The 15556-nt window shown below is 37.4% G+C and overlaps 1 protein-coding gene across 2 annotated transcripts in view; it reads left to right on the top strand.

Annotated features, from left to right (window-relative positions):
* Positions 1 to 4311: 4311 nt before the first annotated feature.
* Positions 4312 to 15556, top strand: part of LOC109050038 (arf-GAP with GTPase, ANK repeat and PH domain-containing protein 3-like) — a 37731-nt gene continuing 26486 nt past the window's right edge. Inside the window, exon 1 of one of the 2 annotated variants that reach the window (XM_019067706.2) lies at positions 4312 to 5118. In XM_019067706.2, the coding sequence (XP_018923251.1) occupies positions 4752 to 5118 (367 nt within the window). In that variant the 5' untranslated portion in view covers positions 4312 to 4751. The remainder of the gene's footprint in view (positions 5119 to 15556) is intronic. The other variant, XM_042751869.1, reaches the window with a different exon arrangement.

Here is a 15556-nt window from a genome sequence, read left to right as displayed (position 1 = left end):
TAACCTACAATTCAGCAGAATTATTCAATCTGAATTTATAGTCATTGTTGCTATTGCGATATCCCAACTATATCCCAATTTTCAAATAGCCTATATTGTATTATAAGCAATACTTTAATGTCTTTGACTTTGACTGGGAATTAAATTTTTTTAATTTATATATTTATTTTTAACGTTTTAGTTTGTTCATTTTGAGTTACCTAAATTAAGACATAGCATACAGATTTAAATCTTATTTTTTTATTTTATTTGAATGGTATTATTATTATGATTTAAATATTTCATTTAGTATTTTACATAAATGACAATTTATATATATATATATATATATATATATATATATATATATATATATATATATATATATATATATATATATATATATATATATATATATATATATGTACAAATTTATTTTTATAATGTGTATTCTGCAAAAATCAGCTGCCCCATCATTTTACCCAATAGTAACTAAATTATAATTTTCATTTATGGATTTAGCAGATGCTTTTATCCATATTAATTTACATTGCATGAAAACCTTCCCTCAATGTTCCTTGTTTCCACTACTGTCCAAAAGTAGTAGTACAAAATGTTATTCTTTGGCTTAATGTTCAGTTATAGGTTTAGGTTTACATTAACTTATCCAGGGACACTATTGACATTGGTTGAACATTTACATTTATTACATACTTATTTCATTTTAGATTGTTTAAATTGTCAGAAAGACATGAGGCTGAATATTATTAAATCTTTTTTGGCCTTTACGTCTTTTAGTCAAAACTAAAAACCCATGATATTATATTATATTCATGGCAAATCTGCCTGCCTTGTGCTTTAGGGGTATGCAAAGCACTTGAAATATTGATAACAAATGCCTTGAAGGTGTGAGTGGCTGAAACTCAGTTACAGTATGCAGCTATTTCAAGTCAAGGCATGTCAAGCTCTTCATCGTCAGGTGCACAGACAAACAGACTGTACAGTGAAATTCCTACTTATATGTCCTCATGATACTGTTGGATATAAAACCAGCAATTAACAAGTACGCAGATTGATGAATGAATGGTAGATACAAATGAAAATATGATTCATATGTAAAACTATGGATAAGTTTTACAGAAAAACAGATGGATAGACAGATGGATGGATGAACAGGTAGATAAACAGACAAACAGACAAACAGACAGACAGACGAATGGATGGATAGATGAAAAGGTAGATAAATAGACAGAGAGACAAACAGATGGATAGATAGATAGATAGACAGACAGACAGACAGACAGACAGACAGACAGGCAGGCAGACAGACAGACAGAAAGACAGACAGACAGACAGACAGACAAACAGTCAGTCAGTCAGACAGACAGACAGACAGACAGACAGACAGACAGACAGACAGATAGATAGATAGATAGATAGATAGATAGATAGATAGATAGATAGATAGATAGAAAAAGTCAGCCATCAATTCCTTTAGGTTCTTATGCAGTACAAATACAAGAGTTTTTATATTTAATATTTGCACAGAACCTCTATATTGTGTTATCAATATCTAAATGCTATTTGGAGCTTGACATTTCATTGCAAAATAGATATAGTGCACTGTAACAAATTGACAGAGTGCTGAACTGATTTCAGAAGCAATACTGTTGCATTAACATGCTAGATTTGTTTTCACTAATGTTTTTATATAGACAAATAATACAAGCCTGATAAATAATAACGAAGACACATATATACCTTTAAAACAAAAGAGGACATTTTCTAGTAATGTACCTGAAAATGAAACTATTAAAAATCTGACGAGATGCTTGGAATGTGGCGAGTCAGTTATTTCAAGATAAACATATTATAATTTCATCTATGAGGAGTAGAGAGCATCAATAACGTTCTGGGTCATGTGCATATCTTTGGTAGTGTTACCTTATGACAGCTGTGTGATAAAAATGTCCTACTCTGATAAAAACATATCCCACATGTGACCAACAGATGGAGACACACTACTTTAAATCGCTTGCTCTCAGTGAAGCTTACAATCAATCTCTTGACAGATTTCTCCACTGGATTGCACCATTCTAGCTCGACAAATCTCATGCCCCCTCCCTCAGTTGCATCTAAAGAGATTAATCCCAAATATATTTCATAACCCGTACATTTGAATACAGAATCGTTTGAAAATTACCATAATCTTTCCCTCTGGATTAACCCAGTAACTATTAATAAGGGCTACTGGCTATAACTTATTTCCTGGGTAGGCCTTTAATGACAGTCAGCAGGGAATTTGGGTCTTTTGATGAATTGCTTCATTTCAATATCTTCATTCTGGAGCTTATGAAGCTCAAAGATGATGTAAAACATGACTCCGAGATTTGAGTTCAAATAAGGCTGAAAAATGCTGAGTGCTTTATTGTCTGAATCTCATAAGTGTTGCGTAACTTCTTGCATGATCAGTGCAATATCAGCATTTTTTAGTGGATGTTAAAACGTTGAAAGCCAGAAGCAGCTTTTATCTAAGGAAAAGTGGGTCTCCTCTTAGATTCATCTGCACTGAATCTCCATTATCTTAATTAATAAAGTTTGCTGAATTTTATTCTCACTAGTTTCAAGTGGGAAATAATCTAATACCATAAGATTTCTCTCAAGATCAAAGTAAGTGTTCGTGATAAAATGGAATATGAATAAAGCCCACAGCATATCTTTTAAGTTCAGACATTTCAGACATCTTAGCCTACATGCACATATACACACTGGGATGTTTGTGAATATTGCAGATTAGACACAAATAATAAAATGTCTCAGATGTCAAAATATTGTCAAAATCTGAAAAAATGACATGTAATTTGAATATTCCATTTTAATTCTCATTTTTCAGTGAACTATCCAGTCTATATGGCATATTTATATATTAAACTAATGTGTATAATATGAATCTTATGTTCTCTGTTATGTTGCTATGCTATGTATGTTGCTAATGTGTGCTGACTTCAGCTGTATAAGTCACAGAGCAAGTCTTTTTGTGGTATAAAAAGTGGAAGAAAATGTCAACATGAAGCGGATTACAGCACGAACCCTGTGGAAGTGAGATGCAGAGATTGTGTCGATTCTAATCACATTGCAAAATGAAACCTAACAAGTGACTCAATGGGACCATTCAACAAAACAGTGTGAGAAGCGATCTCCCCAAAGCATGTGAAGAAATAATCGATACTGGCAGCATTAGGCGGTTAAACTGCAACATCTTGGTTATTTACCCATTCAATGGTTATTTAATCCTTCAAAGTTTAAAAATAACTTTATCCTTGGGATTTTCCTGTTTTAAAAAAAACATGAATATGCAATCATGCTTTTTGGACATAGCCCTACCATAACATAAAATGAAAAAAATAAAAAAAATACCATGATAAATGAATAAAGAATCATGGTATTTATCTGATATCATGATAACATCACAGTACTTTAAAGCAATGGTGAATCTTAGAATAAATGCTAGAGAACGCCCTGATACTGCATTTACAGTGGACAGGAAATCACATCTTTATTTGAAGTAAACCCAACAATAACCCTGTCAAGCCTGAGATGTAATGTGTATCATAGCTACTGTAAATTATGGTCTTTTGATATATCTTAAGGCTGTAACCCTCGATCAGAAACGGCAGTCACTGAATCTACTTGTTGTGTGCGTCAGTGAAGGACTGAACAATTATAAGCATTAAACTGTCAAGAAAAATATCTGGTTACATAATACTGAAGCATCCATCGCTGTATACCAACACCACCACCTAAACATCCAATCGAATTTCACTCCCCCCCATTTCAAGCACAGTTACGTGATGTGTGACGTCGCAATGGATGGTAGTGATGTCCGAATCGTTCTTATGAGCCGGATCTTTCTAATGATTTGTTTAAACGACTCGTTTGTAAATCACTGTAGGCTACATGACTTGAATAGCACTGGGAGATAGGAACATTAATTATACTAGATTTCATAAGTAGAGCTTACTTCAATAGGGAAGAATATTTCTAATAATATTGCTAACAATGCACAAAACATTTGAAATGAAAGCTGTGAGAATCAAGAGAGCGAAATATCTCTAATGTGACAGTAGCCTACCTCGAGGTGTATGATTAGCAACTTTATTACAAAAATTAAATGTAAAGTGCAGCGAAGGGGGTTCTGGGAACACTTTTGAACGCTAATTAAAAAAGAATCAGTCATTTGACTCTTCGAACAGGTTCTCTAAGCGAACCGACTCGCTAAAAGATTCGGACTTTCCACATCTAGTGGATGGAGGTGGGGGTCGGGGAGGGACTTCTTGGACCAAAAGAGGATTCAAACGTGTTTATGACTTTAGAGTAGAACCGTCGCATTCAGTCAGTCAATGGGCTCGGGCGCATTGCGATAACCGGCCTCATTGTGTTCGCTTCAGGCTGGGAAGCAAAACAGAGAGAGATTCGGTCCCGAAGATCGCCCAAAAACAAAGGTGTGTCCATCTGAAAGACATTCATTGTCAAAAAAGGACAGGACACGCGCAAAAGAGCGAGCTCGTCGCTGGGAACAATGATGCTGATTGAAGTTCTGGTGTTATGAGCAAGGCGCGCGGATTGTTGGAAACCCATTTGATGCGTCACTTATAGTTGTGATCGTTCTTCATCAGATTAGAGTGTGCAGTGCGGATTCCTCGCGCGCTCACCAAATCATTCCAAACGCGGCGTTTCTATTATTCCCGTGAGCGGTTCCTAGATCCACAACGATGAATTACCAATCGAGCGTCCCGGTCTCGGTGTCAGTGTCCGGGATCTCTCAGCAGTCCCAGCCCTCCATGCCCACCCCGGGTACGGTACCGGCACCGGTGCCAGTTCCCCCTGCTCAGTTCGGATCCGGATCGTCCGGGAGCTCCGGGGCGGGTCAGTTTGGCTCGGGAACTGTATCGGGCCCTGCAGCGCAGTCCGGCGCGTCGGGCTCCCAGTTCGTATTGTCCAACTCAGCAGCCATCAGAGCCGAGATCCATCGGTTCGAGTCCGTCCACCCGAACATTTATGCAATATACGACCTGATCGAGCGCATCGATGACATGGCCCTCCAGAACCAGATCCGCGAGCATGTGATCTCTATTGAAGGTAAGCGCCCGGCCAGATGAAAAGATGCCACAATGAAACATTGTATTGTCTGTCAGTGTAAAGACGAAAGCAGATGGTGCATGAAAACTAGGCGACATAAATGAGTGTACATCTCTAATCATCCTAATTAGGGGCTACTGATAGACCACCAAGATGACTTTTGATCACTAAATATGCCCTACAAAATTTCAATGTAGCTTGTTGTTCAATGGAGTTGTGATACCAGTTTCACAAAATAGGTTTGATTTGCTTTGAAATGCATAAATAATACAGCTGATGTTTACACTTTCTTTAGTTGGATTGTTTTGGAATGAAGAGCCCAGTTCTTACACAACCACAAGCTTCCAAAACGCATCATTATAAATTAAATTGTATATCAAAGATTTGTGGCTCTTTGCATTAATATTGACATGCCAGTCAGATGTGATTTTCACAGTGGATCTTAATGCAGATTTGATTGTTTCATTAGAAGCTCCTCTGGAAAATGTTTTCCAAGGTTCCTCTCATCCACTATTTGTGATGCATCAGTTGTTCATTAGGGCAAAGTGGGTTTTTCAATCGATTATGTCAAAGAAATTGACTCTGGGTTTCAGGTTTAACCATTTTTTACAACAGATCTGACCTATTGGATAACATATTAAAAGCTGATGCTGCATGCAAACAAGGCAACATTTCTACAGGCATCGCAAATTAGTGTAAGGAGAGGACTGACTATCATTTATCTACGGTTTTACTTATTAATGATAGCCGTGAACCACCAAGAAGACTTCTGATTACTAAATATGCATTAAAAATCTTAACGTGCACAATCATTCTGTAGTTTAATGATAAACTGGCTGTTAAAATGAGTTGGGAATTGGTTTCATGTAAATGGTCTTTATGTTGTCTGATTTGCTTTGAAATAGTGTTGGATTACAGACAGCATTTAGTTGGATTATTTGAAGAGCAGAGATCTTACATAACCATGAGCTTCCAGAACGAGTGCTCAATATGAGTATGTGTATGCGCATCAAAGATTTGTATTAATATTGACATGCCAGTCAGATGTGATTTTCACTGCAGATCTTAATTCAGATGTGATTGTTTCATGACGAACATATTTGTCACCACCAGTCGCTTATCCACTGTAAAGTGGGCTTTTAGCTTTATAAACCTCATCATTATGTCGAATGCATTGACTCTGACTCCCAATTTTTACTACAGACCTGACCTCTTGACTCTCATATGAACGGTCAGGGCGAGAGTTCAGATTAGATGAGCTTTAGTCACAGGTTATTTAAATGCAAATTGAGCCCCTTGCTGTTATATAGTCACAATTGCAGGATATTACAGAATCCTCTCAGACAGTCTTATCATAGAGTTTCTATAGGTTTTGCAGCACATTTTAATGTATTTCTGAAGCAGCTACACAATACCTATACTAGTATTTCTCAGTTAAATGACTGATTCAATGCTGAAACATTATAAATGTGAAAAGAACAAGTTTATTGTGCAGATGATTGATTTATTGTGTTATAAATAGTGGTTTCATATAAGATGAGATGATTGTGAGTCTTAGATTTGGTGAGTCAGTGAACTGGTGAGATTTTCTGTAACTCTGTGTTCATTTTACCGTTGAGAAATGGAGATGGAGAAATTTCTGGATGAGCGGACACCCTTTCGAGGGGGCGACTAGGTCGTCAGGAGGGGTAGAGTTTGCCTTTTCGTTATGTGGGTGCGAGCGAGAGCCTGGGTTGTAAAAACTGATGATATATTGATATGAAATAGTTGCACAGAGCAAATCGATGGATGCTTTTCTGAAACATTTGCTATGTATTCCAGAGGAGCCAGGTTGGAGATTACATTTAAGTGAAGGGTTGAAAATATTGTAAGCTGTATTGTAGGACAGAAGCTTTGTAATTCAGCCTGGACCTCTGTGCATAATGTTTATTGCAGGACGTTAGTGTAGATCTTTATCTTGTACTATTGAGGGTGTAAATAATCTGTGTTAATAGTATTATCCAGCTAATCCTCTTTAACTGCAGTAGGGTTAAGGAGCAGCGCTGGCTCCTGACCAGCAAACCAGAGATTTTGAAGTAAATATGATTGAGTCATTTGCACTTTAAAAATGTCCTTTTTTTCAACATCAAATTTCAGCCCACCTGTGGTTTGACCATGAGGTTCTTCTTTTTTACTTAAAGCAATAGTTCACCCAAAAATGAAAATTCTGTCATTAATTACTCACCCTCATGTCGTTCCAAACCCGTAAGACCTTCATTCATCTCCAGAACACATATTAAGATATTTTTGAAGAAATCCGAGAGCTTTCTGACCCTGCATAGACAGCAGTGCAACTACCACATTCAAGAGCCAGAAACATTGTAAGGACATTGTTAAAATAGTCCTTGTGACATCGTTGTGGTTCTCTCATGAACGTGCTGCGGAGTCTGACATGGACGAGAAGAATTGTTGAATAAAGTCGTTATTTTTGTTTTAGGCTATTTTACAGATGTCCTTGCTACGTTTCTGGCCCTTGGAACTTTTTAGTTCTGTTGCTGTCTATGCTGGGTCAGAAAGCTCTCGGATTTCATCAAACATATCTTAATTTTTGTTCCAAAGATGAACAAAGGTCTTGGGGTTTGATGAATCGGTTCATAATGACTGAATTTTCATTTTGGGTGAACTATCTCTTTAAAATGCTATTTAATATTATCACATTGAAGTAAAACCTACTGATTTTGTTCACACAGGGTATAACTATCCCCAGAAAACTGGATCATATTTCTACTTTTTTGGGATTTTTCTCCCACCCTATACTTGTGGTGTTCCTGGTCAAAAATGACCCACCTATAAAAAATTGGTTATACATTTCTTGTTTTATTATTACCAAATATTGGATTTATTCTTCATGTCAACTTGCTTCTTGAAATTAGCATAGGTTTGTGTTTCTTTTTGGAACTGATTGGTCGTAGGTCTCATTGATCTGAGCTTATGCGCCTCAGTTTTTGGGTGAACATTGCCAAAATGATCCACAAATAATGCTTTTTCGCTCAAAAACTGACATGCATAAGCTCAGATCAAAGAAGCCTATGATCAGTCAGTTGAACAAGGAAATAAATAACCAGTGCTGATTGAAAAAATAAAAAACAAGCTGACCTAAAGAATGAATCCAAGATTTGGTGATAATGTAGCATAATGAGGGATTTATAAGAAACTTTTAAAAGGTTGGACATTTTTGACCAGGAACACCCAATTAGGTAAAGGATTTTCAGAACTGCACAAGAATTTTTAAGTAGGCCTATAATATATGTCATTTCATTGAGTTAAAGTAATGGAAAACTTATGTTGCCATTTTCCAGAAACTTCTAGCTTGAATTTCTATTGAAAATCATAGACTTTCATATAGTTTTTTTTGTGTTCCTTTTGTTCCCAAACCTGAAGTAACCTTGCCCTCTCAGACAAACACCAGTTACCCTTTTTTATCGCAAATGCCAGTAAAACGACCAGTGTCAATCACCTCTGGTCGATGCTGACTCATCCAGCCTGTAAAGAAATCCTCACAAAGCCTGTAACACCTGTAAAGGCTTGCTGTTGCCATGGAAAATCATAATTGTGATGTAGCTATCACTTGATGTTTCACAGAATGTCTTGTCGAACCTATACCACAGCGATGGCTATTGATCTCCAGCTTGTTGACCAATAGTTGTGGGGTAGGTGTTGAGAATATCTCCTCACATGACGGTAACTGATTTGGACCAGTTTGAATCTGAAAGCAGATGGAATGTATTTATTAGTTTACATTAGCATTAGTTGTGTGACATCAGCTGTGCCCTTGACTACTGGATGCTCTATTGACCGTTATAAATCAAATTATGGCAATCAACAGCTGATGACAGGAGAAATATTGAGTCTGTCTTTTTGCCATTAGTTTATTCATCCAGTGCAATGTAAATTCTCTGTTGTATGTAAGTGAATGGAATACTGCTTTTGCTATTTCATCACTATACTAGTATGCAAATTTCTTTGTTTCCATTTACATACTACAGATTCCAAAATGTGCAGTATGCAACAAAACACACTGTATGGAATACTGCTCAACTCTACTTTCCATTTCTAGCATGACGAATGAGCCAGAATTAGTATCATCTTCAATGCATCCGCTTTATTTGATTAGCTGTAATAAGTGATAAAGCATAAAAATGTAATTTCCAAGATAAATAAGCATGCACATAATTAAGTGATGTTTACACTTATTTAGAAACTTGCTTTTTTAATTGAACTGTTCAAAATGTTTTTGAACATGAATGAATGAATAAATAAAGTGATTAAAAAAGTCCCTGAATTAGGCCTATCATTGCAATGTAGAGGGCAAAATAATTGTTGTGTAAATTATTGCATAATGCATTTTGTTTCACATGCAGTTATTATTTCTTTTTTTTAAATAGCACACAACTTTTCATTCCAAACACAGTCATCCACTACAATAGTAACAGTCCATTATCATTACTGGTTCAGGTCCATGCTAAATGGTTTGGAAACTAGTCAACGATCTGATGTAACCTTGACTAGAGGAGCTTCAACTGTGCTTTTACAACCATTTTTTTTAGTCCAGTTCAGCTCGAAGAGCATTGTGTATTGGGAATTAAAAATCCGCCTCCATCTGTCATGTCCTCTTGTATGTTTTACTTATGTATTTTCAGTTATTAGAGAACATAGAAAGTTAATGTGACATTAATGTTTTGTAAGAGAGCACAGATCTGTCTAATTTTGTATTACATTTTAGCAGTGATAAAGCTTATCAGCAATTCATCAAAGCAATTACATACTCAAGCACAAAAGGCCTCCAGGCAGAAGGCTATTTGTTTTCTTTGCTTCTCTTTCACCCCTGTCATGCCCCTTTGGTTGTAATATTTACATGATATTTACATAATCCTCCTCCATTTTATGCCAATACCCTGGAAAGTTAAAGCATGTCATACCACACACATAACAAACAGGATGAATTGCAATTATTGGCAATTTATGACACAGTGCTTAGCAACTGCATGGTGACTAGCTATATTTTTTAGCATATATTTCTCTGGATGGTGCAATGTTGCTGTAATTGATTCATGTCTGAGTGTTTCGAAATTTGTGAACATTTGGCGTGTTTTGTCCTAAGTGCTTTCTAGCCATCAGCGTCCTTTGGGACAGCTTCAGAAAACAGCAAAAATGTAATTGCTGTTGTTTTTATGCTGCCATCGCTGCTATAACTGATGCCATATCAGCAAATTTGTGACTTTATCTCTGCCGCAGCGATGCCGTGGCCGTTCTTTCACTTTAATTCTTTTTGTCAGCGTTATCTGAACGACCTTCAGCAGATGTTCACTGGTGTTTACAGAATTTTGAATTCAGTGTCACCAGGGTCTAAATGAAACCACAGTGAAATCAGTGGAGCTGAAGTTAAAGGGATAGTTCAGCCAGAAATGAAAATTCTGTCATTTACTTGCCTTTAAGGTGTTCTAAACCTGTATGAGTTTGACATAAATAAAGATTTTTCAAAGAATATTGATAACCAAACAGTTGCGGGTAGCCATTAATTTCCATATTAGGAAAAAATACTGTGGAAGTCAATGGCTACCAGCAACTTTATGGTTAACAGCATTCTTTAAAGTATCTTCTTTTGTGTTAACAGACTAAAGAAATTCATACAGGTTTTGGAACAACATTAGAGTGAATAAATCATGACTAAATTTTTTTTTTTATTTGTTGTCTGTCTCTTTAAAATTCAGACTGTATAAATATTGTATCATGAAAACAAAACGCCTTCTGATAGTTGCACTTAGGGATATCAAGTGTTTTATTAGTGAATGATTTCACTAAAGTTTACTTCTAAATATTTGAAGGCTACATGCCATTGTTTTAATCTATTTTATTAATATAGCATATTTGGTTTTGCTGTGGTTACAGATATTGACTACTGAGATGTTAGTATCATGGCACAATATTAGTTCAGTAAGATATATTTCGTTTTCACAGGCTTTATGACTGTTTGCTGCTAAAACTATTGTGCAAATTTATATTAAATTGCAACAGTTTGTAGTTCAACTCCATATGCCATGATTAAGATGTTTTAGCTCGTAATACTGCAAATTATTTGTGCTTTTATGTTAAGAAATGGTTTCTTCCTCTTTAACTGTAGGCATGTTTTTTTTTTTGTTTTTTTTAAATAGGGTGGCAGAAAAGAAATCGATGCCTGAGAAATTTGCATATACTTTGTTTCATCATAAGCAGCACAAATCTCTATGTGCAGCATTCTTGTTCCTCGTCTTCGTAGAACCTTCTGAAATTCTTGGAACGGAATCATATTAAGATGTTTGACGTTTACATATGCAGCTTGACATTTTATTATTGACACCCTGCTGATGGTCATTATGGAATAAATGAATGTATTGCCAAAAATATTGTTTTTAGTCATGCAATGCAAACTCATGCATTTAAGTTAAGCTGATGCACATCATGCACACTGCTAAGAAATCCATGTCCAAAAATACATGCACGACTCTCTTGTGATGCATTGCATGCTGCACTGAAGCAATCACTTCTTTGCATGTGCTGCATCACAAGGGAGTTTCCGCAGGTATTTTGACTGAAGCTAGGCTTGTGACGCTCTTGCAGAAGAAGCTGTCGTGTGAATATGCACCTGTGTGTCTGGACTGCAGATACTACTGCTATCATCCTACGTTATTGCAGCGCGCCTGTTGCTTAGAAACCGGAGCCTGATAGCTTTGTTGAAGATTAGAACAGGAGTTTAAAAAAACACCTCAGATATTCGCTCTGCTTCTCAGAGCTTGAGGAACAGTGTTTTATGAGTTTGCTCGCAACTGATTGTTCCCATTTTCGTACGTGAAAACAATCAATAATTCTGAAAGACAGAAATGCCTGCAGACGGCTTAATCAGTATATTGTTTTTTTTTCTTCCAAATTTGTTATGTTGATGCTTGTGCTTAAGACATTAAAGATGGATTATTTGCCTCCTGTAAAATAAAGGTGCACTCTGGGACTAAAAGCAAGGTTTTGTGGCTGAAACGTGGTTTCGCTGTAGAAGTGGAGTGTAAGGAAAGGTTGGTGTTGTTTGGAGCGTTAGATTAATATTACTGGTGTAGACCAGTTGTACTTTAGAAGTCAAGAGCAGCTTGCATGCATTGCTCAGTAATGGTCTTCAGAGTGGCATAAAACAGAATGGGTAGATGTATCATGATAGTATGACTACTTGAAGAATAAGGTGGAAATAAGGTTATTAAGGACAATTTAAAGTTCTCCATCCAATGCACAAATTCATCCATGAGAAATATACCTCTGCTCTGTCTTACGGATATCTCTGTCATGGGTTTTTCATCTTTGGCTGTTGTTAATTGCGAGTGATCACCATTCAGTCTGTGCATCTGTTTCGGCTTTTCACCAAAAAGATTGTTTTGGAACAGGACAAAGTGGCAACATCAAATGAAAACAACAGAGTAATGCTACTCTCCGGACGGTTTTGTCGGAATCCATTGGATTTTTCAGATCCACGGGTGAAGGAAGATTCTTCACATGGTTTAATCTCAAAAGCTCTTTGTCAGAAAGCTTCCGTAGTTCCTGAGTCACATCTCAAACCCATCCCGAACTTAGTGCGCTCTGGAAGCTCTGAGACTACGAGGTCGTAAGTCTGAGAGGTCATGGGTCAAAAAGCCACTCGTGAAGAGGCTCTTTTCATAGCAGGGAAACTCTGAAGCCACGGCCTATCTCTGGAACATAATGTAGGTCTTTGTTCCCACTACACAAAGGTGCTCTCTCCGCTTGTTTGTAGGCCTTTTTTGTTTTTCCTAAGTGAACACACATGTTCTGCTCCAAAGAAGCAGTCAGGGGACTCTGTTTTGGTTGTGGTCATCTGTGGAAGATGCATGCTCCGTAGTCCAAACTATTGAGTATACTCTATATATTTCTGAACATCACTGTTGCACCCATGAGCAAGACTGTTAACTCTTTCTAACTTTTACTCACTCTATGAGGACTATCCTTGTAGGAAATATACTACACTGTCAGAAGAATTGTAACTTTAGGGGTGTAATAGCTTGTCACTGTGATGGTACCCTCAAAAATGTCTTTGTACCTTCTATACTTCTAATGAGTGCATATTAGTGCCTTAATATATTAAAATATACCTTTTAGGCACAGATAAAGTTACAAAGGCATACCTTTGAGGGTATTACTGTAGCTAAATGTGCAATTTCTTTGCTTAGATAAAGTTGTATGCTAAATTACTACTAGTATTTCATGTTCAATACAAGGGATAGTTCGCCCAAAAATGAAAATTCTGTCATTAATTACTCACCCTCATGTTGTTCCAAACCCATAAGACCTTTGTTTATCTTTGGAACACATATTAAGATACTTTTGATGAAATCCGAGAGCTTTCTGACCCTCCATAGAAAGCAACGCAACTGAAACATTCTAGGTCCAGAAAGGTAGAAAGGACATCGTTAAAATAGTCCATGTGGCATCAGTGGTTCAGCCTTAATTTTATGAAGCTATGAGAATACTTTTTGTGCACATAGAAAACAAAAATATTTAACTTTATTCACCCAGATGCACTGCAGCTAGTTTTCAACCAAAGGAATGCACATGATTGCGTCACGCGTGGCTTAGACTGACACAGAAGAGAAGAAATTGTTGAATAAAGTTAATATTTTTGTCCTTAATACCTTCGTGGCTCTTGAGCGTTTCAGTTACGTTGCTGTCTATGCAGGATCAGAAGGCTTTTGATTTGATCAAAATTATCTTAATTTGTGTTGTGGAGATGAACAAAGGTCTTGCGTGTTTGGAACGACAAGAGGGTGAGTAATTAATAACAGAATTTTCTTTTTTGGGTGAACGATCCCTTTAAAATGCATTCAAATCAAGGGCTTTTAACATTTAACAATCTGCCACATTCAATTGCATTGTAACTGTCTTTCTTCAGGAATTATGTGAAGCTATTTTGAGTGTAGGATATGACGCTGATCTGCGATCTTCTCACCAAGTTACGGAGGTGATGGATCTGACTTTCTGTAAGTACAGCCGAATAGGCATCTGGACCAGAACGGTACGCCTCATCTCCGGCGCCAGCGTGGCTGCTGAGTAGCAGATGGTCTGTGACATGAGAGGAGGGTTTGGAGAGCAGGGACTGAAGCCTGCCAAAGACCCCGGTTCTCCTCGCTGTTAGGACCGACGCGTTCAAACAAACACACACATCACAGTGGAGACTATCTTATTTGTATCTACACATGCTTACAGTGACAAAGGCTTTTCATTCCTTTGGGATAATCCAGGCGTACACCAACAGGACCCCTGGTTTGCTCAATGGCGGGCGCCACCTGGTTGGATGCGGATCCCCGTGACGCAGGCTGAACCACAAGGGCATGACTGCCGTACAGTCCGGAAGGGATATTCACACTGTTCTGGCTCCTCTTCGTGGATACACCCCCGTCCCCCAGCGTTAGTACGGTCTTGGAGAAATGGAGCGTGCCATATGTGGGAGCAGGATGTAGAGTAGTTCCACAGCATGTGCCGTTGAGCATATATCGTCACTACCTACAGCTCCCACACCGAACGGCTAATTGGAGTCGCATGCCTGTTCAGGGAATTCAGACCTGCACAAGTTAAATTGAATTTATTAATGGCAATTCTAGAACAAGGCCATGTCACAGTTTTTCACTAATACGTCAGTCAACTTTCAAGGACATTCTTTTTTGGCTCAGGAAGCAGCTCTTTACCTACTTGTCTCTGCTTGAGGCAGGAAGTGTGCGTTGAGTCGAGGTTGTGTTAGTAAACTCAGCTCAGCTTGTTTTCTTCATGGTTTGATGGATCTGTTTGGAGTACTGAGCGCTCTGCTGTCGCTTTTGGCTCTTGTCACAAATACACACACGTTTTTCCCATGTGCACTTGGGTTTTGAAGCAAAGGCCCCAAGACCATTAGAAGCACTAGTGTAAAGTGATACTCTTGTGTGCAGACGAATCACCTGTTTAGGGTGATTCATTCATAACTACCTGTAATGATGCATAGTCCATAGGGTTTTCTGTTGAAAAGAGTTTTTGCAAAATCCCTTTTACAAGCTACACTTTCCAGTGGTTAACTGTTAAGTGAGCTGAGCTAATTGAACACACTCAGATCTCTCTCTTATACATAGTGCTAGAGAGTCTGATTCACTTTAGTGAATCGGTTTATCCTAAACGGTTCTCTTTTTATATAGTGTTATATAGTGATTTGGTTGATTCCAAATGGTTCTGTCTATCTTAGCGCTGAAAAGTCTGATTCACTTCAGTGAATCGGTTCATCCTAAATGGTTTTATCTCTCATATGAAGCATTGGAAAGTCTGCTTTATTATAGTGAATTGGTTCATTCTGAACAGTTCTCTCTCTCATGTAAAGCATTGGGACGTCTGATTCATTTTAGTGAAT

The sequence above is a fragment of the Cyprinus carpio genome, chromosome B24 (assembly GCF_018340385.1).
Source record: "Cyprinus carpio isolate SPL01 chromosome B24, ASM1834038v1, whole genome shotgun sequence".
Lineage (NCBI taxonomy): Eukaryota > Metazoa > Chordata > Actinopteri > Cypriniformes > Cyprinidae > Cyprinus > Cyprinus carpio.
The sequence above is the reverse complement of the archived record's forward strand: the minus strand, read 5'-3'. Positions and strand labels throughout refer to the sequence as shown.